Source organism: Bemisia tabaci, chromosome 4 (assembly GCF_918797505.1).
Source record: "Bemisia tabaci chromosome 4, PGI_BMITA_v3".
Classification (NCBI taxonomy): Eukaryota; Metazoa; Arthropoda; class Insecta; order Hemiptera; family Aleyrodidae; genus Bemisia; species Bemisia tabaci.
The window spans coordinates 44,039,648-44,067,392 of NC_092796.1; the positions used below are offsets into that span (position 1 = coordinate 44,039,648).

Here is a 27,745-nt window from a genome sequence, read left to right on the forward strand (position 1 = left end):
CTCCATGACTCTTCTTAATCGTTCCTCTGTACTCCATAGCTTATAGCTTTCAGTGGCAAAGCGTAATTAGACTACATTTTGCAATTTGGAACTATAAATTCTAGCCCGGTTTAAAAAACACGTATGTAGCTTTACTTTCTCTACGCACATAAGTGTTTTTCCAGAAGAGCCAGAATTTATAGTTCCATATTGCAAAATGTAGTCCAATTGATCGATCATCGATAGTTCTCCCACTTGAAGCTATGGTAAAGAATCGATTAAGAAGGTGTTTTTTGCAAACACCCTATATTTATCGATTGTTTTCCACAGTTTCAAATAGCAAATCAATCGATATGTCGCTATGTACGCCACGCCACTGATTGCTTTCTTCACTGAGCGGCAACTTTTCTACCCGGCATTTAAGTCTCCTCAGAGGTGACTTCGCTATCGCCTCCACGCGCGTAAAAAAGGAGTATACCTGCCGTGTTAATGAAAAAAAAAAGTATAATCTTTCGAAAGTTGCCGAATTTCCCTGTATAAAACATTTACTTATATAGAAAGTTATCCATATTTTCTTGAACTTTTCAGATATTTTAGATCAAATGCGAAAAAATCGTCCGAATTGAAGAAATAAATTCTAAATTTTCCCAAGTAACTCGTTTTTCATTGAAGGCAATCTGGCAACGTCTAAAGGCTTATACGACGTTCTTCCTTAGCACGGCAGTGTAGTATACTGTCGTGCTAAGGAAAAACGCCGTGTGAGCCACCAGGCGTTGCCAAATTTTCTTCGATAATACGAATTTCCTGGTAAACTTATGAATATTTTTCTTCAAATTTTTCAGGGAATATTCTTTGTATTTTGATCTAAAGTTCCTGAAAATTTCAAGGAAAAATATTCATAACTTTCCTCATATATAAACATTTTATCAAAGGAAATTTGGCATCTCTCGAATGTTTATACGGCGTTCTTCCATAGCACGGCAGTACGGTTGAACACAGCACAGGCGCCTGTTTAGTTTGAGATCCATGCTGTTGTTGATCAGGAGGAAATAAAAGATTTCAGGACTCTGTAAACGCAAGAGAGTGTGGAGGCAAGGTGGGATGTGAGTCATGATTTCTTTGATTTTCTGCCTCAGGGTTTTGTCATTTGGCGCGTGACTCATAAATTAGTCTCTTGCTCCTGAGCACTGCACCCAGCCCACCGGAGCATTGATTATCGCGAATCCATGCCAGTTATTATGTCTCAATCATTTCCATCGGCGATCAGTTTTCCTCTCCCTCGAGAGTATCGGGATCAAGGATTTGATGATAAGTGGTGGATTCAAATGAGGTGTAATGACAGATGAGGGCGGAAAAATCCATAAAACTAGAAATAGCGGATTTCCAACACTAGGAAATTAACACCGAAAAAAATTTGTCTTGAGATATTATTTTGACTTAAAGCATCGTTTCTTGTCGACAATTGTTTTTTTTTAGTTAAATCTGTACGGATTTAACTCAAAGTCAGTTTTTTTGAGTCAAAGAAACAATGTTCTGTTATCGTTAAGTTTAAGTTTAAAAAAACCATAGAAAAACAACGTTTCCTTAACTTATAAGAACTGACTTTAAGGTAAATCAGCACAGATGTAACTAAAAAAAGATAAAAATAAAAAAAAATAAATAAATAAATGTCAAGAAACGACGCTTTAAGTCGAAATAATTTCCCAAGAACATTTTTGTCAGTGAAATTGAAATTCAAAATTGTATGTTCGTCTGCTTACGGTAAAATAGAAACTACCTATTACTAGATTAAAAATAATCAGGTAGCTCGCAGTCCTGGTAAATAAGTAAACAATGAGTCGATCTTTACACTACCGATTAAAATAAATATTGAAGATTGAGCTTGGTCGCTCATGAACGTTGATATATTTGCACTTCTAGTTTGGCATCTACGACTTGACACCAAATATGTTTTTCCCGAAAAAGATCGTCTATTCATTTTCGTAGGATTTTAGCGCCGCGTATACATTTTTAAACTTTTTAATATTTTACGGACACATGCATTCGAGAATCTCTTTTTAAAGTTAAGTGAGTAACATGGTGTTTTTCGGTGCTGTATAAAAACAACAAGTATATCATGACTGCTTCGAAACTCTCCAGCGATGCAATAACTGTGATAATTAAGACGAGATTCAATAAGAATTCCGATTTTATGATAAAACTTCCGACCTGTTAATTATGTTAACAATAAAACAAATTTGAGGTACGTGCGAGGTGTCTCTCATTGGTCATTTATTTTTCTTTCTGTCTTTAAATCCGAACAATTGAATCCAATTTGACCAGAAGAGAGATAGCATATCAGTGATTGCCTCTCAATTATTTATGTCCTAAATCAATCGAGTCGCCCCAGAGTGGAGCAGAGGCGGATCCAGCAATTTGGAAACACCGGATTCCCTCCATTTAAACCTATGTTAAATTATCGATTCTTATCGGAGCACCTGGCCCCTGCAAGAATCGATACATTTCCATAGGTTTAAATGGAGAAAAACAATGTTGCCAATTTTCTGGATCCGCCAATGGAGTGGAGACCCCTTCAAGTGGAACCTTTCACCCCCTGTATGACGCACAATACCTTTAAACCAGAAAATCATTGCGTCTAAGTGCTTTCGTTTTTTTCTCTCTGCGATTGCACCTTTGTCGGCAAATGACAATTTATTACTTCAGCTTGAAAGCAAAAGATCGGTATCACTTGTTTTTTTTTAGCATTCTTCCCCTCGCGGTTATTTTTACTAGTCCTCCAAGCTCAGTGATATATTTAAGTTTTTGTTGGCTCTAATTGAAATTAATAGAAGTAAAGGGTGTTGTTATTTATTGCGACGTTGCAAAATTTAAGGAATAAATCAGAATATATTATATTCTATGAAGATTGGAAAACGCCTCGAGGAAATGTGGGTGTGATTTTCTTTTTGGGGATCAGGCATCTAATAAAATTTCCTCAAGAAATTCTCGATTAAGTCCTGACCCTCATTCTTTCCAAAAGTATACTCCAAAAATTCTGCAGCGTTTTAACATTTTGATTTTTAAACCTATAAATTATGTTTTGTAAATTTGACCTAGATGAACTGTAAAAACGAATTGTGAATATAATTATTTTGTGAAAGTAGGTATTTAAAAGCGTATTTAAAATTATTTTAAATGTGTTGTGTGTATAAATGTAATAAATAAAAGTTGAATATTTAATTTTTCCCGACTTCCGTTATTATCTATCTATTTATAAAACGAGGCGATTCCTTGTACCAGTAAGATCTGTGGAGATCAACTTGGCTGATTCTCTCAAAACTTTTTTCAAGTATACTGCCTAAGGAAGAACGCCGTATGAACATTCGAGAGTTGCCAAATTTCCTTCAATTAAATGATTGTTTTTGAGGAAAGTTATGAATATTTTTCTTTGAAAATTTTAGGGACTTTAGGTGAAATTGCGAACAAAATAATCTGGAAAATCGGATGAAAAATATTTATCAGTTTACCAGGAAATTCGTGTTTTATCAAAGGAAATTTGGCAACTCTTGAATGTTCATACGGCGTTCTTCCTTAGCACGGCAGTTCGATGCGTCTAAGGATTTGTCAAATTCGATCAGATTCGAGCCCTTGAAATCTCTTCGATTTCTTTTAATAAAATGGAAGTTCGTTTACGCATGAGCGCTGCTCTCTTTGTTGCCTTGCGCTGTATTTCACTCCCAACTCTCGCCTTTGCTCTCGTTGAAGTCGTAAAAATGTCTCGAGGCGTTTCCCGATATTATTGAAGCCTCATAAGAGATCCACTTGCGGCTTCAATAAGTAGTTCACATTTTCGACCGATCCTGTTTTCAACGGAGCGATTCCTCAGGCATGGCTGTACAACGTACACTAAATGGACTGCATTTTGCAATTTGGAACTATAAATTTCAGCCCGATTTAAGAAAAAACGTTTGTGCCATCAGTTTTCCTATGCACATAAGTGTTTTTCAAAATGAGTCGGAATTCATAGCACCAAATTGCAAAATGCAGTCCAAATCTGCTTGTGAGGCTCGTTGGAAAAACATAACTACATGAAGAAAAACTCGAGAAGAAACATTAACTTGATTTTTGTCGACACCTTACCTACGATTTTATGCGAGAACATTACGCCAGCTTTCTTCAAATATTTCATCACTGATTCGTTTTTCTATCGACTTAGTTCACTGGTGCTCCGAGACGATGATCCTGAAGCAACCAGTGATGTAAAACATATTTTCTACAAGCTTTGAGTCCTGCCACACCGGGCTCTGAATTAACCGTAGGTAATTTCTGGCTGAACTTTTCTAATCTAACTCCTAAGCGAGAGAAAAAAAAAATCAAAATATGTTGAGGTACCCGCTGGAATTTCTCCTGAAAACATCATGAGGCGATTTTATCGACTTTGTCGTTCATAGATGGAAAACACGTATGGGGGCCATAGCCTACATTTCAGGGCGGTAACTTAGTTTTATATTTAAACAATCAATGCATCATTCGGAAAATTGAAAAAAATCGCGATAAAAATCAGTAATACTTTAATTCATCGGCTCAATAAGCAACAATAGTATTAATTGTAAGTTACGGTGTAAGAGAAACCAGCGCCATTGGTGACGAGACTCCTTATTTTAACTCCTGGATGCAACTATTCGGGCTCCATGGATGTCTGTGTTGCATACGCACGTAAATGAAGGCGTTTTGACCGTCCGGGCACTCGCTGCTTCACCCGCCCGCGGCGCACAGTGGACGGAATCAATAGGAGAGGTCGGACAAAATTTGGAAACTTCAAAAGCTTATGACTCCGTTTTTACACAATTTTGAGGTTCTAAAAGTGGTTTCATTGGTTTTCTCGTAAAATTTTTACTGTAGAAGTATCCCTTAAAATTTAAAATGTGACGATTTAAAATCAAAATTTTCAGTTTTAGTCCAAAATTACGTGTCCGACCTCGCTAATTGACTCGATCCATTTTGCGGCACCAACAACGGCAGGCTTTACTGCGAGTATCTAAAATGGCAGAGCGCTTTCAAATCCTCGTTTACATCACAAAGATATCTCCTATGCGCAAATTGTTACGTACAGGCGCAGGATGTGAGTGTCTCTCCGTGCTTCAGTTTTGATAACGTGATGTACTGAGCATGATTTGTAGAGCAACTGTTCATGCCTAAGAGATGTCTATGAAGTATAAATGAAGAATTGAGGACATTTTGTCATTTAAGATCCTCGCAGTAAAGCCCTTCGCACAATGAAACGAGCCTTTTAGAGAAATCGGACGTGTAGTTTGTTACTACAGCTGCAAATTTTGATGTTCATTTTTCACATTATAAATTATATGGTGTACATATTGAGGGAAATTTCACGAGGAAACCAATGAAACCGCTCCCAAAATCTCTGTGCGTTCCGTACATAAACATCAATTTGAGCTTTTTTCCATATCTTGCATGACTCCTCACATTGACTCGCTTCACTGAGCTCCGCCGCTGCGCTGGTGAAGAGGTTAGTGTCAGAAGTCAAAACGCCTTCTCTTCTGTTGGTATGCACCACGCACAAGCATGGATCCCAAATAGTTGAATCCAGGCGTTAAAATGAGATACATTCAGCACATGTTGCGGAATTTGCAGGCGCTACACTACCACCGAAGCGTCAATTGTTTTTAGAAGAAATTTTATATGTATTGCCAGTGATGCAGAAGAGGTGGAACAATTTTACCGTTGATTGTTTCTCTTTACATCTTAACTTAATTCCAGCGTTGCCTGCTATGCCGATTAAGGAAACTATCACTGATGTTCATCTAGACAATGTCCGTTTTCTGAGAAATACGTTATTTAAATGTATTACAACTAAATAAATTACATGTATTACAACTTTGTTAAATGTATTACAACTTTGCCGGTCTTCGAAATCGCAAAAAAAATTAAGAATCGGAGCATAATATGTAGAGTTCCTTTTAACCTAATTAAATGAGTCGTCCTGTGTGTGGATTTTTTTCTTTGGGGAAACTAATTTTAGAGATTAAAAGAGAAATTTTTAAAAAAAAAACAATCCTGGTGAATCGCATGGAATTTGGAACGAAAACGATGACTTTTATGTATGTCGAAGGCAAATAGTTAAACCATGCGTTTTGTCAAATGCCTGGGAAAGTAGTCAAATATTCTTACTTAGATTGAAATTTTGATTTTTTTACCCTAATTTTAGACAAAATAATTCGTTGCTCCTGTAAGGAAGAATTCTCAGTAAAGATGGGCAGCATACAATAGTATTTTAAACAATTTTAAGGTCCTGAATACACATTTATTATGAAATTTTCAGCACGTCATAAAACATAGAATTTTTAAAATTTTTCAATTCACTTCGAAACCATTTGTCAAGTTGCCGAAGCTTATCTGACATGGGAGCCCCTTCAAAAACGCTCGAAGCAAGAAGTTTAACATGCCAACATATTTACCACGCTCACTGAAATCTCCACAATAGTAATGGGAATGAATTGTGGATCTCCATCAGTTTTTCACAGTAGGAAAGGGAGTGCAACAACAATAATTAATCATGAATGAGTATACTAAATTAAAGTACTTCCTCTCCTGAATGTAACGATTGCGTAGCATATGCAGAATAATTAAAAATTAAAACGCAGGAGTAATTTAGCTAAATAATAAAGGGAACTCAATTCAAAATTTTATCTCGGAAAAATTTGCAAAATCTTGTCATATAAATACAGAAGATTCGAAAACGCCTTCAAATGAGGCGTTATACCTCACGCGTTCCGGAGAGTTCAAATAGTTGTATGCCCGCGCCTTAGCAAGACGATAGAAGCTTTACATTGAAGTAGCGTCCCCGCGTGGTTTTTCGGTTTTCCGGTGCCGCTACTGCAGTATCGGCCGTTAAGGGCGCTAAAAGCAGGGTTGTATTTCTCAAATGGATAATTTTTGCAGAATAATTAAAAATTAAGCAGCAGGAGTAATTTAAGTAAATAATAAAGGGAACTCGAATCAAAATTTTATCGCAAAACTATTTGCAAAATCTCGTCATGTAAATACAGAAGATTTGAAAACGCCTTCAATTGAGGCGTTATACCTCACGCGTTCCGGAAAGTTCAAATAGTTGTATGCCTGCGCCTTAGCAAGACGATGGAAGCTTAAGATTGAAGTAGCGTCCCCGCGTGGTTTGTCGGTTTTCCGGTGCCGCTACTGTAGTATCGACCGTTAAAGCCGTAGTTTAAGGGCGCTAAAAGTAGGGTTGTATTTCGCAAATGGATAATTTTTGCAGAATAATTAAAAATTAAGAAGCAGGAGAAATTTTGCTAAATAATAAAGGGAACTTAAATCAAAATTTTATTCCAAAACAAAATGGAAAATCTCGTCATGTAAATACAGAAGATTCGAAAACGCCTTCAATTGAGGCGTTATACCTAACGCGTTCCGGAGAGTTCAAATAGTCGTATGCCTGCGCCTTAGCAAGACGATGGAAGCTTAAGATTGAAGTAGCGTCCCCGCGTGGTTTGTCGGTTTTCCGGTGCCGCTTCTGCAGTATCGACCGTTAAGGCCGTAGTTTAAGGGCGCTGAAACCAGGGTTGTATTTCGCAAATGGATAATTTTTGCAGAATAATTAAAAATTAAGCAGCAGGAGTAATTTAAGTTTATAATAAAGGGAACTCAAATCAAAATTGTATCGCAAAAAAATTTGGAAAATATCGTCATGTAAATACATAAGATTCGAAAACGCCTTCAATTGAGGCGTGATACCTCACGCGTTCCGGAGAGTTCAAATAGTTTCATGCCTGCGCCTTAGCAAGACGATGGAAGCTTTATATTGAAGTAGCGTCCCCGCGTGGTTTCTCGGTAATCCCGTGCCGCTACTGCAGTATCGACCATTAAGGCCGTAGTTTAAGGGCGCTAAAACCAGGGTTGTGTTTCGCAAATGGATAAATTTTGCAGAATAATTAAAAATTAAGAAGCAGAAGTAATTGGAAGTGAATTAGTTCATGAATTCGTCTTGACAGTCGTTGTATAGAGCTCGATACATGAAAGGAATAAAAGTAATCCTCTAAGATTACTTTGTCTTTTAAACACAGAGAAAAGAGAATGCAAAATGGACACGGTGTGAAAAGATAAAAAAATCGTTTACCAATCAGGACACTGAACAATAAGTATTAATCAATCATGAACTTTTTATGATGGACCCTGATGGAGTTGAAAAATGTTTAGTTTCAAGGTTCTCTTTAAAACAGTACACTCTAATGTAAATTTCACCAATACCCCATCTGCGATCGGCGCTGCCACATATCACATTATAAGGAGGACCATACATGATTGTGCTGATTGCGAACGACTTATTGATATTTAAATGCGTCCGGTTTTGCAAGTTGCAATGCGCCTGGGTAAATTGAAATCACCTCGAAATAGGGACAAATAGGCACCTCGTAATAGGTACCTATGAAGAAATGATACTAGAGGGCCCTCGAGTGATAGGCATCTAGCAACTTTTCAAAACCCGTGAATTCCCAAAAAAAATAAAAACACAGAACAGCTCATCAGCTTACTTATGCTGAAGACGGGAAACACCGAGGAGAGCGCGTTGTGCGTAAGGCGCGCCGGATCAAATGAAGGGGCCAGAACGAGAAACGCATTTCTGCGCTTAAGCCCGAGAGACGCAGAAAAAGTGCTACACGGAAAAAAAAATTGCTGATTCAACAATTCAATTGCTAAAAACGGTGAGTGTAATGTTTTAACGCAGATTTTACAACAAAAAAATGCTACTTTAACCACATTGTAAACTATTTTAACCACGGGGGTGGTTAAAGTAGCATTTTTTTGTTGTAAAATCTGCGTTGAAACATTGCACTCACTGTTTTTAGCAATTGAATTGTTGAATCAGCAATTTTTTTTTTTTTCCGCGTACGGTTTCAGGTGACTTCCTGATTCTTTCGATTATAGTCTCTTGCTGGCAGATAGACGACATCTTCAACAACACGTTTATGGAGCTAACTCAAAACTTCCAAAAATCTAGATACGTACTTCTGCACTTTCACCACCGATTTGCTTCTATAAAATGTTGCCTCCCGTCTGGTATCAACGTATAATTCTCTCGATTCGAACCCTCGATCCTCGACCGTCGCGTCGCGTCGTCGCCGCCGCCGAGCCGTTTTAAAAATCGCGCCTCTTAGTTTCAAAACTGGAACATGGACCGAGGGGACCAATTTGCAGGGTTCCGCTCGTTCAATGTGGAACCTTATAGCTGGAACCGAAATAAACAATGGGCGGAGTAAATCTCGATTGAGCGTTTTTGCAGGCAAAGACCCCCTCGGAATGAGCAGGCGATCACAGAGCGGGAGTAGCTGGTGGAGCGTGCATGAAGCTCGCTCGGACTCCATGATTATGCTCTGTTGCTCTCTCCTCTCCTCTACTCTTTGCTCATAATGGCGCCAAGCACGAATTTCACTCTCGGAGAAAAATTGAACCGCTCAGCTCAGGGAATAGACCTTTTTGATTGAAATGAAATTTCTATAAGAGTCCAAACCAAGTCCTAACCAAGGTAATGCTTAAAATTCTTTGGCAAGATATTTTTCTGATATAATTTAAGGATGAAGGAGGGAGAATCTTTAGAATTTCTGGAGAAATCACAAGCTTATTGTGTGGGGGCCTCAGCGTTCTGAGGCATTGAAATTAATCTTAAATGTACCTATTTACATTTTGAATTTTGATGGAAGAGGGGGGGGCTTCATTTATATCTGAGCCATGTATGTTTGATTAGAGGATTTACTTATTGCTAAATAGGCAGAGGATGCCAGATGATAAGGGATGAGTTTGAGGATTATATGCGCACAAGATATGTTTTCAGGAAAGCTTCGGCAGCTAAAGACTAAGGTAGCATCCTTCCTTCCTTATTAGAATCAGGCGTGGATCTTAGGAAAAATTTAAAAAATAGAAGGAGGCTATCTACGTGTGGGAGAAACCAATATAAGTACTTAGAGTTAAATTTTACGTAAAAAAGATGTGTAGTTGGTCCGTAAAGACGCAGAGTTGTACTTACGTATTTGTCAGGCTGTATACATGCAGCACCCATTGCAGCCTCCTTTGGAGAATACTATCGGTGCCTAATATTATCTCAAACATGCTTCAGATGTCAAATTTTGAAATCATCCATGTCAAGAATACCTATCTATTAATTATACCTGTACCTTTCCCTCTGCTTTATGCTGCTTAGTACATTCTGTGCGCATTGGGGGAACTAGTTGAGAGGAGGATGGGGGGGGGGGGAGAAATATTACCCTCTCCTGACTTCCTAAGATATATGAGGGCTTTTGCTAAGGTACTTAATGATCATCCATGCATGTAGTGAAATACCTATTTATTAATTATACCTGTACCTTTCCCTCTGCTTTTATGTTGCTTAGTAAATTCTGTGCGCATTGGAGGAACTAGTTGGGGGGAGGGGGGGGGGGGGATAAATCTCACCCTCACCTCTGACTCAATTCCTAAGAAATATGAGGGATTTTGCTAAGTTAGCTGTGTTGCCAGACTTTCATTGTGGAAATTATAATTGTACCAAAAATATTTCCATGTAAAGATGAACCATCAAGCTAAAACTTTAACTAAACATTCGCACAAATTTATCAATTTCTTTTTGTGGCACAATGGTACAACTTCTGGAAACTTCCTGTTAAAGGTAAATACGAGGCACTTAGCACATTTCTTAAAAAATTTGCTGAAACAATATCTGTGCACATTTCTGCTTTTGATAACTTAAACCTTCCAAAGTACATAACAATCCAGAAAGTGGTAAAATTTACCAATCAGGCATCAAGAGGTGAAATGTGGGAGTGTAAATAAATAACATTACCTACAAAGATAACACTTACATTGAAAATATGATAGTATCAGTAAATTAATATGTAAATGAATGCGGACGATAGGATGGGTTAGAGTAGGTATTGGTTAGAGAGTGCTCGAACTGCTCTGAGTTTCCGTCGCGCCACGCAGCCATCTTGCCTGCTCATTTCGAGGGGGTCTTTGCCTGCAAAAAGTAAACATCGTAAATCTCCCGCTCTACCAAGTTTGGTCGCACAGTAGCTATATTCAGATCTCCTGAAAACTAGCCAAGATAAAGTTGAGTTTTTAATTCTACCATAAAGTTTTTTGAAATACTTGGATTCCATATAATAGAATCAACTTCAAAGAATGACTGGAAGCACGCGTTGATGGTATGGCACTTCATGTTTTGTCATAATAATGGAATCAGATTCATGAGTCTGCACTGTTCATTTCACAAACTCCTCATTTCTATTGTGCGCTGGGTCATATTACGTATGGCCCACCTCGTGTAGTCATCGGTGCAGGATCTGAGAGAACTGATAAAGCATTTGAGCTCTCACGCGTTGCGGTGTGATATTTCCTTTCCATGACGTACATTGCACGGAGTACAATAGTAAATATTAATTTGTGAAAAATCAGCCTTTAGTTTTCGGCTAAATAGTGAATCTACGTGTTCGTCGGCGACGAAAGCTTGAGGTCAAGTGGTCAAGTGGCCCTGTGTTTGGAGCTTTCCTGTTCAATTTTTTGCTCAGTTCCTCATCTCTGAAGCAAGAACTACCAATAAAATGGCAGCGGAATTGAAGTAAGTGTATCGAACTATTTCAGGTCTAATTTAAGCCTCAAAAATGTTCTCATCTGCAAGATGATACCTTAAGGAGTCTTGTTTGATGCGTTGACCTTTAGCGTTACGCTTGTGAGAGAGGGGACTCAGAGAACCAAATTATCTCTATTGCCTTGTAAGCACTCCTTCCACCAATCAAAGGATAATCCTGGGATGATTTGGAGTCCGCAGGCCGTAGGAAAATTCTCTTACCCGCCTTTATATTGGTCCTGTAAAGCTTTTTCGACGGTGTTGGTTGAATTGATCTGTGCTCTGTGGTGATCCGCACTCATCTCATAGCAATCTAAGAACAGCTTTGGACCAATCGGAAGTCCCATTTAGCACCTGAGTATAATGACACACTGTAGTTTCTTGAGCACCTACAGTTTTCCAGCTTTTGTAGTGTTCAGTTGATCCATACGCGCTTCAAGCCTCAAGTGATCTCTTATCTCCTGTTATCAGACTCCTTCACTGTTGGTTGATTTTCCTGATAACCTGTCATCATTCCATTTTTTCATCAGTTTGTTGTTTCTCAAGGAATCTGAGACACACTGTTAATTCCAATTTAAATTTTTCTTTTATTTTTCGCTCGTTTGCTCAGCATTTTGTAGTTTTCTATTTTTTGAAATGCTTCTGATGATGTTTTTTTGCCAAAACGTCTTAGGTTTTCAAATTTCTATACTTATAACTATAATGGAAACCTTCGAATCATATCAAAACTTAAAATTTTTTTCCCCCTCCCCCCAAGAAAAAACCTTTTTACATGCATGAAATTCATACCTTTTTGGTGCAATACCATTGACTGTCCATGTCTGTCCTGAAAACTTCAATGCAACTTCTTAAACTTTCCTTTTTCCTCTTTTTTTCTCTCTACGAAATCATTGAAAATCTTAGGTATATAACAGTTCCTCAAGAAACACCCTACCACCGAGTTATCTAAATTTTTTGGGGGGAGGGGGGGGGGCTTTAAGTAGGTATTTCAAAAATTATCGGACATTCTGTCATGGTAGGATTAGGCACTCTGCGTCTAGAGTTAAACCTTGGGACTTAAGAATTGTAATTTTTGGAATCTTTTCTAATAAGAATAATCTACTGCTTGATTTCGGAATCCATTTTCGGTCTGTAAGAAGTCTCGTGACTTGTCATACCTACTCATTAACCCATGACGTTATGGAGGCAGAGAAAATATCTGCATCCAACCTTTGTTTTCACCTCTGTTTATAAACTGTGGACGGAAAAAGTATTTTTCTGTCTTGTTTTCAAATTATCCATGCGAAAAGTATGCATTCACCCTCTAGGCAAAGAAAAAATTGAGCCTCCTTCCCTCTTACCCTCCACCAAAGAACCTTGTAAAAAAGTGAGTTTTCCCTTTGAGATCTTAAATGACTAAATGAGAAGGGTGTTCAGCTCTTTACAGTTTTTCACTCCTTATAACCGATTTTTGTGCAATATGATCCATAATCATCGCTACAATATTCTCAGGAAAAAAAAACTATCTAAGAATTCCTTAAACATCTTGGAGGAGGGGACAAGAGGTTCTGCAGAACAATTTTGCTCCTAAAAAACATCATACTCTCTTTCATTCCAAATAATCTTAGCTTCGAAAAATGTGCACTGAATCCTAAGAGGAAAAAAAAAGTACAAGTAGCAGTCATAATATGCGTTTATTTTCAGCAACTAAGTAACTTAGCAAGTGTGGCCATTCTTACCCTTACAATCAAGGTGTTAAAATTTGCCCAAATTACCCTAAAATTCTCAAGAAACTAATTCGAATTTTAAATAGAAAGAACTAGAGCGCCAATAATGTGGAATAATATACAACCGAGGGTTTGAGAGTTTCATCAAAGTAAAAAACTCTGCTGAAAATAATCTGGTTTATCGAAGATTTAGTTTGTAAGAGTGCAACGTTTTTACAAGTTTTTATTTTTATGGTTTCCTCAAAATACAAAGACGCGTTCCGCGGTGAGGAGTTGTAGTTGGGGTTGGCCGCAGGATGCACAATGGGGATGAAGCAGCTGCCGGAGCGGCACCCAGCCGCAGATGTTCCTTCAAAGACTGGTGCGAAAAAGCAGTCCAGCAGTATTTCAACTCCGCGCGCGCCGTAAGGGAAATGCGCCAAATAATAGAGGTTTCGGGTACTAAAAGCCCGGAGGGTTGGTCAAACGTGGTGCCTGAGAAAGTCACACCCAGCCCGCCGCTAATTCTTGAATCAGTGATCCCGTAATACATTTCAACTATTCGCGTGCACCCCTCGCAAAGTTTCCCGCGCAAAAATAACGACGGTGTAAGTCGGCAATCGAACAACTCGGTTTGCGACGTCGCAGACTTCCTGTCATGCTTTATTTTTTAAACGGGAAACTACTCAACGGCAATTCTTTAAAACTGCCGTGATTTTTCTTCTCCGTGCGAAGGAAATTCTGCACAAACTTCAAGGAATGATGTTAATTTGTTCTCCTCTAAAAAAATGGCACAGAGGCGGAGATTTTCAGACACCGCAAACTAGATATGTGATTGCGGACTTACGCCGACGTTGCGCCGTCGAAATGCGCCCAATAATAGAGGTGTCGGGTACCGAAAATCCGGAGGGTTGGTCAAACGTGGTGCCTGAAAAAGTCACACCCAGCTCGCTGCTAATTCTTGAAACGGTGATCCCGCAATACATTTCAACTATTCGCGCGCACCCCTAGCAAAGTTTCCCGCGCAAAAGTAAGTAATCAAGGGATGTTGCCAGATGGACAAAGTCGGGAAATTTATAGACTCTCGTTGCAGAATTTTTTGCCGTCGACCAAAAGATTGCATTTTTTCTTTTTCGAGATACCTCGCGCTTTGAATCACGCATTTGATTGGAATTTTTATCAGAAATTAAGTATGCCAAAAATCACGGAAAAGTCGGGGATTTCTATGTTCCACATAGGTATCTAAAAAATGAGGAAAGTTTAAAATCCACAAAAAATTTCGCGATGACGAGGACTTGAGATGAAAAGGACAAGCCCGCGGCGCGCGGCGGTCGGCATGTAACACATATTAGCGCCTACAAGACTGCATGAATACTCCACGTATTACGTCAAACACAGTGCGGTCAGCAGCTGTCGACTTGAAACGCATAGCGCCTACAAGGCTGCATGGATACTTCACGCATTGCGCCAAACACAGTGCAGTCAACGCGGCGCGGCGGCGGAAGGTAAAAATATGTATTAAACCACATTTATGTTTGTTCTTTCATAATTTTTTCGTTCATTTCTTATAAATGGGAGGCCTTGTCCACACAGAGATAGGTTTACGGAACTTGACTTTCGCGCAAAGTTCCGTGAACTTTTGCTAGTAATGTTGACAGGTCTTCCGCAAAAAATGTGTCCCACACGAGGAAACGCGTCTTATGAACCCTTCCCCCTCCGGCACGTTAACTCGATGGTTTTTATTGCTGTTTCAAAACGGATGAGAAGGAGGCGGCAAAATACAGGCGGCCCATGGGCGGCAGATAGGTAAATCCGGCCCGGAACTAATGTGAACTAAAATCGTTAATATCTTATTAGTTAGGAGTTGATTTTAGTAATTTTCGTCGCGCGAATAGTGTTTTGCGTGAAGTTTTGGTCAGAAAACAATAGAGATGTGTATCATAATGCTTGAATTTGCGCCTTGTCTACTGGTCCATTTGCACCATTTTGCAACGCCGTCGTGATGCAACAGGGCTCATTCGAATTTCGAGGCTTACATGGTAAACACGATCGTAAATGCAACGCAGAAACCCGTTGAGAAGTTGAGAACTAACAACCGCAGCCTTACGCTGTTCTTAAGATAACCAAAGCGCCTAAAATCTTTTGTGTATGCAACACGGACATCCCCAAAACATGAATGGTTGCATCCAGACCGGCCATAGAAAAGGCTTGAGCGTCTTCGATTTTTTCCGCTTATAGAACAAAATGTGTCGCTGAATGCATTCGTAGGTCGGTATTCCAGGAAAAGAAGGCGTTTTAGGTATGTAATCTTCAATCAAAGAAGAAAGAAATAAACTTTTAAAAATTGAGGATGATCCCTAGAAATTAGGCTTGTCAGCCAAGATGACTCCTGAAGTGGAATACTAATTTCTAACCCCTAGTCTAGCGATGGTTTTAGAAAGAAAGACAGGTAGTAGTAGTAGTACATTTCATAGTACACATAACGCAGTATCGTACGATTATCTGAAAGCGGTGCCGTAGCATGCAACTATGTTACTATGGCTATCAACACCAATGTAATTAGGTTTCAGGATTGTCACCAAGAGAGGAATTTTGGAAGGTAGTTATGAAAAGGAAGGAAGAGAAAACAAGAAGAAAAAATCCCACATGAGTATGTTGGAAAAGCGTGCCGAATAACTGAAATGTTGGACAAATACCTCTTATTTTCACGTCTTTGCTTTTTGCATCAATTGGTACTTTTTGCTAAATTTGGGAGAAAATATTGATTCATGAACGTTGAATGTAAATTAATTTTAAAGATTCCGTCCAATTATCTTGATTTTAAGCTGATATGCGGCATTTGCGCACGACCGTGATTTGGGCGAACTGCCGTGCATCGAAATCGCGTTCAGTTAATCTCTTTGGATTTCGAACTGTAACTTCTCTCCTATTCGGCCGATTTGTACAAATGAGGTCTTTTTTTATTTGTACTTCAACGGAAAGTAAAGAAAAACTCGCTAAATAGACGGAAAACAATTTTTGAGAAAATTTGGTGGATCCTGGCATCACGGTGAATGGTTAATCGGTTAATCGCCTCGCCGTCTTTTATTGCCTTGCTCGAAACCGGACACCCAAAGCTATATCGCGAGATAACTGTAGTGGTTTAAGTGGATTTCGGCAGGGGCCATGGTTAGTACATAGTATAATGAGTCACGAGGCTCATCACAGATTGCACTTACAGTGCAAGACGCTCATTGGCTATAGAGTTTTGGCGGGAAAGAAGGTTCTAGAGTTGAGTCCTCCGAGCGTAAGAAAGCTCCTATGAGGTTTCTGTCAAATTGAATAATACGGTTTTGACAGAAAAATGTTCTCAAGGGTTTCCAATTAGCAGTTCATTAGATTTTTTGGTAAAAGACCATCAGGGCTTGACAGTGTAATGGTTCAAAGACAAAGAAACGGGTGCGAGGAAAAAAGTATTTGGACGACCCGTTGAATAGCATTGGTTGATCGGTGTGCTGTACTATGGTACATCCGAGTGATTTCAAAAAGCGAGCCCTACTGGCACGCTTAAAATAAAAGAAATTCCATCGTATAACACACACTCAGCGGCAAACAAGTGCTGCAGTTTCGCTGCCACGCCGTTATCATTTTTTTTCTTCTTTTTTTTCTTTTCTTAATTTCCTCTGTCAATTACCTAGTCTCTCGTTTGGGGCGTGTTACATACCGATCTAAAGTCTGCCATCATGCCAATCTTCATCTTTTTTTGTGGAGCTTAAGTTTATTTTATGCCTTAGCACTCTATAGACTTGATGCACGGCGGTCGTATCAGTTACAAACTTACTCTAAACTTTGAATATGCAAAATTACGTAACTTTCGTCTGTCGATCGCGCCACATAGAAGACCTCGCCAGCGAGACCCTCCCTTCCCCATCCGACACCTCCTGCCTCCTCTCTCTACATATCTCGTCTTGTTGTATCCCACATTCCCACAGCTACTTTCCAACTTCAAATTGCACTGTGTAGCACCCAATGAACCTTATGTGAGCTCCTCGAGTACCTACTAATAGAAGCCATCGTTAACTGTGTGTACTTGAATTCAGAGGGTTTCAGGTGCCAATCAAGAATCAAGACGATAATCTTTTTTTGCTTTTCGACCAAAGCTTAAGAAAAGCGGGAGTTTATTTCCTAGTTTGATTACCGTTTATATTAAGAAGTTTCCTAATTTTGGAAAAAAATTTCACGTTCTTCTTGATGAACAAGGGAGCCTCCACTGTCCACTTTAATTCCATCTGCAGACTCAATTTGACAGGATCAGAAAAGTGGATGTTTTGCCCTTTGGCTTTTCTGGTTTTTTCCTCTTGCTGTCAGCCTAGAATGAGTTCTAATCAAATCATATAGGTAATAAAAAATGAAACCAAAACTTGGAGAGAGTTGTCAATGCTTCACTTCAAAGTGTTGAAATTCTTGAGATTAGTGTACCGTGCAATCGATTTTCTTGCTGCACGCAATTATTAAATAATTTGAATTACCTCTTTGAGGTACATTCTGCCTGACTTTTTAAGAAATTATTGGCGCCCCATTTTTTTTGCATTGTGCGAAAGTGATTCTAAAAGTTACTGGGTTTTTTTCCCATAACTTTAAAGAAGTAATTATTTTTGCTTTGGAGTCTACCTCCGAATGCAACCATAATCAGAGCTTTATCTGCAATCATTTAAAAGTTATTGGAATCCATTTAGCATATGCTAGAAGAAAAAAAAAAATCCCTCACACAACCAGAGGGGGGGGGGGGGGGGGGGAGGTTGGCCGTTCCAGAGTTAAATTTTGGTGTTGGGGATACTCTAATTCTTTCCAGCCTCACTCTGGGGAAAAAGAAGAAATAGGAATATACCTCGTAGGCACTTCATTACCCGATTACGATTATTTCGTATGTCCTGTACAAGCAGTAAGAGATCTTTCCATACCCTTCATTCTGGTGAATGCTACATGATGCAAAACTTTAAATGCCCCACAATTATTCTCTTCTTATCCATTTCTTTCGTTTTTCTTTCAGAGAAGGTCTTTTGTTCGGAATTTGCAATCCTCTTCTGGACATGGCTGTCAGTGCAGACAAAGAACTATTGGACAAATATTCCCTCAAACCCAACGACGCTATCTTGGCCGAAGAGAAACACCTTCCCTTGTACGATGAGCTCGTGAAGAATTATAAGGTCGAATACTCAGCAGGAGGTTCTGGTCAGAACACTTGCATGGTTGTTCAGGTACTTCAATGATTTTCAATTCCCCTCATCCAATTTCATTTTTTTCCCTTTCATAATTTTTGATAGATTGAAAGCAGAGATCGGTTTTTACCTTGTAAATCAGTTTAATATATCTTCAATTGGCTGTACCAAAGAGTTGCTAAATGAAAAATCATGGAAAATCAAGGACTGTGACTTAAAAATGTTTGAAACTTTGAGCCTTTCTGGTCATGTAGAGCAGATAGAAATAACCCTCACAATCAATTATGCTCTCACTATATCCCTCATTTTTGCACTTTTGATGGAATAATAATTTTAGAAGTCTAATAACAAGACCAAGTTTCAAAGTTCAATTGTGTCGGCATATTCATTTGGCAAGTAGAGTAACAGCAATGGTAATTGTCAGCATTTAAACTGTACCTGCCGAGTCGACTCAGCTTTCCTTCCATGCTAGTGAAGTGAGGAGAAACACATTTTCACACCTTTGAAAATGTCTACTTTCTTTACTTTACCCAGCTTTAGTTTAAGTGAGGGACTCTTGGTACACAGAATGAAAGCAAAATGGCAAAAAATTACGGAGCAGTGAAGTAACAACATATCTTTTAAACCTATGAAATTGCGCCCTGATCGTGTATCAAAGAAAAAATTCACTCTGAAGAACAATTCAAAACCTCTGAATAAAATGCTCCAAAGCTCAGAAGTAGGAATGATGATTTCTGTAAGCATTTGGTACAAAGTTGCTTAAACATAACTAATTTCCATTGAAAACCAAGGATCTTTTTACCATCACAAGTGATTTTTCAATTAGTTTAATTTTCCTTCTCACTGTCACTCTTAATTTTAGAATTGCTGGAAACAAGTTGTTTCAATTAAATACTTCTCAATCAAAACGCCCGAGGTTTAACAAACTCTGGACTCATGATTTTTCTTCTTCTTTTTTCATTGTTTTCAGTGGCTATTAGAGAAACCTCATTTAGTAGTTTACAGTGGATCTGTTGGAAAAGACAAATATTCCCAAATCTTGGAAGACAAAGCTCATGAGTCTGGCCTGAAAACATGTTATCAGTATCAAGACTCTTACCCCACAGGTTTGCATCTTTATTCTTGTTTTTTCTTCTTTTTATTTTAGTTTATTCTTTATCTCTTTAATTCGCGTATTCTTTTGCTCAGTGTTCGAAACTCAGCTTTGAGTTTCAGGAGCCATGTAACCCATCAAGCTCGATTTTTAGAGGCCATTGAAGATTTTTTAGGGGCCAAATTAACTTTTTGCCTTTATATAACGGCGCATTAGTGAAAAGTTAGACGCAAGATGTTTTAGTTACAGAAATTTGGATTTCAGGATTTCATGAGTCACAAGATCCCTCCGTCTGTGTTCTAGGTACTTGTGCTGTTCTTATCACAGGAAACGGGACCAATCGCTCTCTGTGTGCTAATTTAGCAGCAGCCAACCACTTCTCCCATGACCATTTGCACTCCCCTGAAAACAAAAAACTTGTGCAGCAAGCAGAATATTATTACGCTACTGTAAGTTATCAATATTAGTTTTTTCTTCCACATGTCTTAAATATTTAGATATTGAGTTGAGCTAAGAACTAAACCTTACATTTTGAATGAATTGATGCATTAAATTAATGGTAGAAGGTATCTTATATGCACCTTTCAAAGCGTCCGCCAACAGTTACTGTTGCCATATTGGAAACCATCTGTGGCTTCTTTTACGCATCCTCGAGCTAGTGATGTCACTTGATGAGAATTTGTGATGGCCTCCTGCCACTCGTCTTTCCATTGCCTGTTGTTTTCATTTGTGACGTAACTTTCTAACAAGCTGGTCTGATTGAGACATTTGAGGATGCTTGAGCACAGTTTTACCTGATAAACCGCCCAATTATGTCCAGACTTAAATTATTTTGTAAAGGAAGGATAACCATAAGGCAGGTGCAACTTTGTCCTTGGACCGTATAAGTTCTAAATTTTTAAATTTTGTTTTTGATAGTTATATTTTTTGAACTCGTGAGGGTAGCAATATTGTTGTGTTGGAGAGTTCTTGATGTAGAGTTGGAAAAAAATGAAGGAATTTTAAAATCAAAACTTTCCTTCGTGTCTAGTGGTTACGGAATTTTCCATGAAGGATTATGAAGGGTAAGTCAGGAAATATCTGTAGATTTCAAGATCAAAAACTTGAAAATATCAGAAGTATGTTTTCCAGCTGCAGCTTAGGTAATTACAAAATTTTTGACTCCAGATCAAATAGTAAAAAGAACATTTGATGCTGGGTTAGGTGCTGGCCATCTAATGATTATTCTTGCCAAAAGGTTCCATCTTTGCTAACAAGTCATATTCTGAAATTATCTGTTGCGATGAAAACAACTTCAGACAAATAATATTACCGACACATTTTGAACATTCGCATGATCTTCATATTTTCTTTTTTTATATTTTTCACTGTTATGAATAATCTTTGTTTTCCTTCAGGGATTCTTTTTGACTGTTTGTTTTGAAACAGTGCTGGAACTGGCTCAGATTGCGCATCAACGAAACAAATTATTCATGATGAATTTGAGTGCTCCTTTCATCTGCTTAGTCTATGCTAAGCAGCAAATGCAAGTTATGCCATATGTTGATATCATCTTCGGAAATGATGATGTGAGTCCAAGGAATTTATTTTTACTTTTTGCTCTGTTACTTCCTCTATTTTCTTTCAAAAGAATTTCAGTGACTAGGCAATTGACAGTCACCCAAAGCAAACAGTAATATGATGAGTAGAACCTTTTTTGAAATGCACATAGTCAGATCATTGTTCCTTTTAGCAGCCGTTAATCTTTTTATGCCTTTTGTTTATGGGACGAACGTACAGACAGTCTGCAGAAAAGCCAATAAATACAAAAAACTCAAAGTTTTAAATGCACATCCGTACATTGTCGCTTTTTTCTTTTTAATTCACATTTCAAATAGTAAAGCAGACAAAATGGAAAAGAAAATTCAATAACCTACAGTTATAATTTAATATTAAAAAAATATCTCTGCCACTGTAAACTCTCTTCTGACCACACAACGTGTCTGGTTTGGTGAATGATCAGTGCAGTCCTTATCATTGCATGGCTGCATGGATCATGGACGGCAGCAGAGGCCCTGCTCAGAGAGAAGGGAGATTACAGTGGCCAGAATATTTTTGGACGTCATCTAGGCTCTCTCAGAGATTCGCTAATAAGTAGAGGCTCCAAATACTCAATTTTGAACTCATTTTAATGTGTTACTTCGAAAAAAAAAAAAAAAAAAAAAAAAAAAAAAAAAAAAAAACTAGAAAAAATTCTGTGAATTAAGTGTATTCTCTTCTTTTCTACAACGCCTAATGCAAGAATTGAAAGTTACCAAACAAGTTTATTGTAAGCAAAAATTCTAGTCAAGAAGTATATGCAAAATTACAGTCTATCAATTTGCATAACTTTTGGCACTCTTTCTGAGCTATCAGTCATCAAGAGGAATAAGTTTCAAATCAGTTTATATAGTTCTTGCAAACTCAACAGTTAGAAAAAACATAAAAACCATTTTAGTCTTTTGTTTGTTGCTGCAAGGGTATGAAGAGAACCGAGAAACTTATTGCATCAGCATGATTCAGAAGATTAGAAGAGAAACACTCCGAATGTGTATAGAAACTAGCATAAAAATGAACAAAAAAAAAAAAGATTGAAAGTACTTGTTATTTATAGTTGAATGTGGAATGATCTCCTTATCCAATTATCATGTCGATTTTGCCCTGATTTTGTTGGTACATATTGTCCATGTCCATGTTGTCCAATATCAGTTCTTTCAAAGCATAAATGATCCATCAGCAAAAGTCTTGATTCATAACTCTCTAATTTTCCAGGAAGCAAAAGCCCTAGCCAAGGAGCAAGGATTTGAAACTGAAGACATCAAAGAAATTGCCCTTAAAATTGCAGATTTACCGAAACAGAATACAGATCGATCAAGGACTGTCGTTATCACGCAAGGCCATAATCCTGTCATTTTTGTTAAAGGTTTGTTATGTTCATCTATATTTCCTAATCTCTATGAAAGGCTCATTTCTTTTTTGTCTTGTAGCCTGAGCATATACAAGAAAGAAGAAAAAATAAGAAAAGAAGTGAAACAAAAAAGAAAGAAAGAAAAATCAAATGAATAATTTGACCAAAAAAGTAAAACATTCCAAAATACAACACTGCCTCGTGTTCTTGCTAAATGTTATCCTATGAGGAACAGCATAACGATGGTGGAAGTGTAGAAATGCGATCTCGAATTGTAGTTTTGCAGACTTACTGTCATATCTTATTTTCTGCATGGAACACTATGACGTCACTTCTGGAAAGCTTCGGTGATTTTTATTCTGTGTGTGACGAATATTTTGTGAAAAGCTCAAGCCATGTTGTTGGTTGAGTCTCATTTAAAACAGTAAAGTATGAGCGGAGATTTTGCAGCACTGTAACCAAGTTACGCATTTTTGCAGTTTCACTGTCGATAATCTCTTTGTCCCTTTTTCATTTCTCCTTGGCTGCACAACTTTTGTTTTATGTGAAATTTTGATGAGGAAACATCCACACTACCTTTATTTTTTCCTAAAAAGCTACCCACAGTAATTTGGAGAAGTTTAAACCGAGGTCAAATAAGATTTAGAGGCATATATGTTGGTATGTTCAAAGCTAAGAAAATCTTAATTCAGCATATTACCAATTGACTTTGATTTTCTACCTGTTAGTAAAAAAAATGAATCTGAAAGATTCTAAAGTCTTGATGTATATGTTTGCACTTTTTAGTGTATTTTCCGAAGGAAATACACTATTGCGTTTTTTTTTATTCTTCCTCTTTTAATTTTTTGTAAGTATCCAATTTCTAATATCTTGATCTGAATCATCTTTCAGATGGTAAAGTTGAAGAATTTGAAGTTCCAAAAGTGCCAGCGGAGAAAATTATTGACACAAACGGAGCAGGAGATGCCTTTGTTGGTGGTAAGAACATAGTTTAGACTTTCCTTCTAGATATCTTTTTTGTCTTCCCTTTTTTTAGAGAATTACCATGTGTAGTATCATAGCAGATGGTCTGGTATTGATGTGTGTGAAGAATGGTAGACGATTGGTTGCCCAAGCAGGTTTTCAATTGGGTTTCTCTGAAGACAAGAAGCCACATATGTCCCATGAAAGGTCGCTGACAGGGAGTGGAGAAAAAAAGATCTGTGGGCGGCTAGGGGGCAATGGTCTTTGGATACCGTAGAGCGCAAAACTGCGCTGTAAAAGCGGCTGTCAAATATGTAAAATACATAGTATCATTTTAAACAGAGAAGTCCAAAGGAGACATGAAAAGCTCTCTTTTTAAAACTTGTTACTCTTGCATTAGAAATTTGTATTGGTAGTCTGTCTATTTTCATTGTTTTTAAAAAATAAAATGTTTTTCGCCACCCTGTCTGTGTCCGTAATACAATTTGTATTTCACATAACTGGCTTTTTTATTACTGCCACGAGATGAAGGCATCATTAATGAGTCCTCCGAAAGTAATAAGTTAGACTGTCTTCAAATTGGGGGGGGGGGTATTTATTTATTAATGTACATATTTTTGTTTTTATCAAATTACTCAAAGAAAATGACATGAATATATGACAAGGCTGCAAACTTTGGGCACTCTTTTCCTCTGAACTTTGAGTTACCATGTCTGTTTATATAAAGGAGCATGAGACAAAAAATCTCAAAGGACACTACCCTTACTTTAAGTATTCCTTTACTTCATTTGATTCGTCTAACCTTTAGTAATATTTTTTCTCTATTTCAGGTTACTTGGCACAACTCATCTTGGGAAAACCTTACCAAACCTCAATCAAGTGTGGAATGTGGGCTGCATCTGAAATCATTCAAGTGTCTGGCACCAGCTTCAAGGGTAAAAAGTACTTTAACGGGGATAGTTAAAAACAGTACTTCTAAGTGGAATCACACTCTGGCTCAGTTTTTCGAAGCTTTACTGAGCTGTATGATATTTGCAAGCAGCTTAATGAACAATTTTTGAAACTTAAAATTTAGCTATCTTTGGACAATGCTCATGTTCAATTAAGTTCTGCTTTTATTCTAGCATGCTCTCCAATTTCAGACTTCATTCTTTTTTTCCTCCACTGTATCCTTTGTCATTAAGTTTTAATTTGACCCTCATTATTTTCATTACCGAAGCATTTTAGTTTTGTATTTTACGTTTTCAGTTTTTAAGGTTTTTATCGACATTTGTATTTCTAAACTCAACTCCATCTTATGGGGCAAATTTTTTTTAGTTGTCATGAATATGTCTAGATAGACTGTCAAAATAGACCTCCATGAGTTCCTCATGAAATTTTGAAAATAAATGTAATGAGTCTATTTTTTTTAGCAGTTTAAGTAGCTTGCTGTAGAATTTGTGTCCGATGAGTTGGCAGTTGTTTACTTTTGACTGTCAAGCTCCATGGATTGATTTACATATCTGCATCCGGCGATGGTGGCCAATCCTCGATTGCGAATGGACGACTACAACGCATTTGCTTGTAAACAGGAAATAAAGAATTGCCAACTTATCTGACGCAAGTTCTATTTATTTTACTGTTTTTGTAATGAAAGGAATTATGAAAAAATAACACTTGAATAGTTGATATTCCTATTCCAATAATGATACCTCAAATTAATCTTGAGCACTGCACAATCAGAAAAATGTCTCGTAAATATCTATGAATAGGCTTATAAAAATATTTTAATCATTGAGGTCAGCACATAGGTAACATACTGTTTGTTTACCACTCATACAACAATTTACTCTAGTTTTACACTCAAAGATTCTGTTCGGAAGTAACAAGGTAAAATTTTAAATGCAAAATCACTGCAATTCTCTCTCACTACGTATTTTTTTTCTCTCTCTTTTTTTCACAGACCGATTTTATTCACAATCAAAACTTATTAGTTCTGAATCATTGGAAAGTTTACTTCTTATTCGGCTGTGGATAGTTTAATCAAGAATGCTTAGTTTGTTTGTGAAGATTCATCTAAGCTTATTTAGATAATTGTTTTGAATTGATGAAGTAAGTCTCATTAGCACATACCAATTGTATGATTATTAATTTAATAGACCAAAAAGAACGCGCTGACAGACCCCAGAGAGCATTTTTAGGTAGAATTTTATGAAACTTAAAATCATTATTATTCCCATCATCTCGACCAAACGTCCTGCTGGGTGTTTTAAAATTCCATGTCCCATTTTTATTATATTCTCAGCTAAATTAAGACTTATATTGCCCAGGTTCAGTGCAAATTAGCCCTGAAAATGAGCCTAAACACTTATTCAGGCACAAAGGATTGGACCAAATGCAACAGTCAGTAGTCACAGATGTATTATTCAATTGTTAGAAAAATGTGAACTGTGGAAAGTTGTCATGAGTGAGAAGCAAGTTGAGGACAAAAAGGAGAAAAAATGAATATTGTCAGGTCAAAACTTGATTTCCTCACAGGATTATTAGCTATGTAGAACGAATTAGGTGCCTAGTCTATTCAGGAGTTGTCACAGCAAGTAAACTGAATTGATTTTAAATGATTTTGCCCTGATCAAGCTATGTGTACATCAATCTTAAGCAAGAGGTGACCCATTTTTTTTTCCTGCCAAAATTCATAAAAATGGTACATGAAATTTCTGAGCCCCTAGGAGAACTTTCCTCAAAAGAATGAAGAGAGTGACGTAAGTTTCTTTAAATTCTTCCGAAAGTAGACTTTAATTAAAAGCTTGCAGGTTCTTTTTTATGTGATTCCTCCGATAGATTTATTTTTTTACTTTTACGATAAGAGAACTTGGTTTGAACAAACCAAATTGTTGACTGTAGGTGAAGGACTCCCACATTGCTGACTTTTCAATTGTTTTGTTTTTAAACCTGCCTTGAATGTGAAGCACCAGATTTGCTGTTTTAAGCAGTGAAATGGAAACGTGTACACCCACTCTCCAATTTTGTACGATTTTGTATTTTCTGAGAAAGAATTTTTCTGAATTTGTGATCTCTTATTATTTCTATGTGGTTGTATGTTTATTTTAAATCTCTTGTTACCGAACACCATGATGTTAAATAATTTTGAATTGAGATGTTACCTATTTGTAATAGAAGGATTGCATCAAAATGTCTCGAAACATTTTTAGGATTTATTCAAATGAGAGACACCTGCACAAGGTCCCCCTTTAAACCTGAGGTTTACATCTAAAGTTGTGTGCAAACCGCATCTTTATTCGCTTATGTACAAGACAAGAAGTTCGCTGTGCTTTTGGGGCTCCCTTTGTAAAAACTGAAAATTGCATACCTATGGTTGGATTTCTGTTCAATTGTTCATTTGCTATAAACAATCTTTACACATGAGAAATTGACAGATTACATGCACTTATCTCCTTTTTAAAGTAGACCAATCATCTTGCAAGCAATGCAAAATTTTAATGAACACTATTTGTTCATTCCTTGAACTCCTCAGTTTTGTCTGTTAATGAGGCCATTTAGACTTAGCATGTTGTGTCTTCATTTTGTTACTAAACCATTGCATGACTTTTTTTTTATGTTTTTCAAAAGGTGTCATGTTACTGTCAAATCCTCTTTGATTGTAATTCTTGTGATAATATATTCCTCCATGTAATAATACTAATAATTCGTTTTTCTCTTTTTTTTCTCACTATTTTGTGATAAAATGGATCATAACTCAAAGAGATGTAGAAAATCTATAGCTGAGTGAAAATCTAAAAGTGAAGAATTAAATAGAACCTTATTTTTACTTACCCCAACTGATTTTCCCACACTGTCCAACAATCAAATAATTTTGAACCATAAAAATGAAAGTAAACATCACAGTAAGTAGGCTTATAGTTCTAAAATTAGTCTCATGACAGCATTTCAATGCTCTTTGAATTCTGTTAAAGATGTATAGTGTTTCTAACCGAAAAATCAATAATTTACTTTTGCTCATTTCCTATTCCATAACAGACTATATCTTGCCTTTAAAGCCTGTCAAAAATTATCAAAGAATGGTAAAAACTCTGGCAGCAAAACTAGAGAAGAATTAAAATTCTACACAGCATAGATTGAATAAAACAGAAAATAAAACCCAACAGAATAAATATTAGAAAAGACATGCACTTCAAAAGTAAAAACTGGAAATTGGGAAGAACAAATCAACGATTAGTTGTGAGAGCTTGTCATTGACTCATTGGGCAGCTTCAAATGCTGACTACACAAGAT

General features: G+C 37.3%; 1 protein-coding gene across 1 annotated transcript; it reads left to right on the plus strand.

Annotated features, from left to right (window-relative positions):
- Positions 1–11,296: 11,296 nt before the first annotated feature.
- Adk2 (Adenosine kinase 2) lies at positions 11,297–27,158 on the plus strand. The gene is made up of 8 exons (XM_019052797.2): positions 11,297–11,599; positions 18,323–18,530; positions 19,462–19,597; positions 19,888–20,033; positions 20,982–21,152; positions 22,375–22,525; positions 23,402–23,488; positions 24,304–27,158. The coding sequence occupies exons 1-8, from the start codon at positions 11,583–11,585 to the stop codon at positions 24,435–24,437; spliced, it is 1,050 nt and encodes a 349-aa protein (XP_018908342.2). The 5' UTR covers positions 11,297–11,582; the 3' UTR covers positions 24,438–27,158.
- The last annotated feature ends 587 nt before the right edge of the window (positions 27,159–27,745 follow it).

Coding starts and splice junctions, on each gene's coding strand:
- Adk2 (XM_019052797.2), top strand. Junction 19,598..19,887: donor TCAAGACTCTTACCCCACAG/GTTTGCATCTTT, acceptor TCTGTGTTCTAG/GTACTTGTGCTGTTCTTATC. Junction 22,526..23,401: donor TCCTGTCATTTTTGTTAAAG/GTTTGTTATGTT, acceptor ATCATCTTTCAG/ATGGTAAAGTTGAAGAATTT.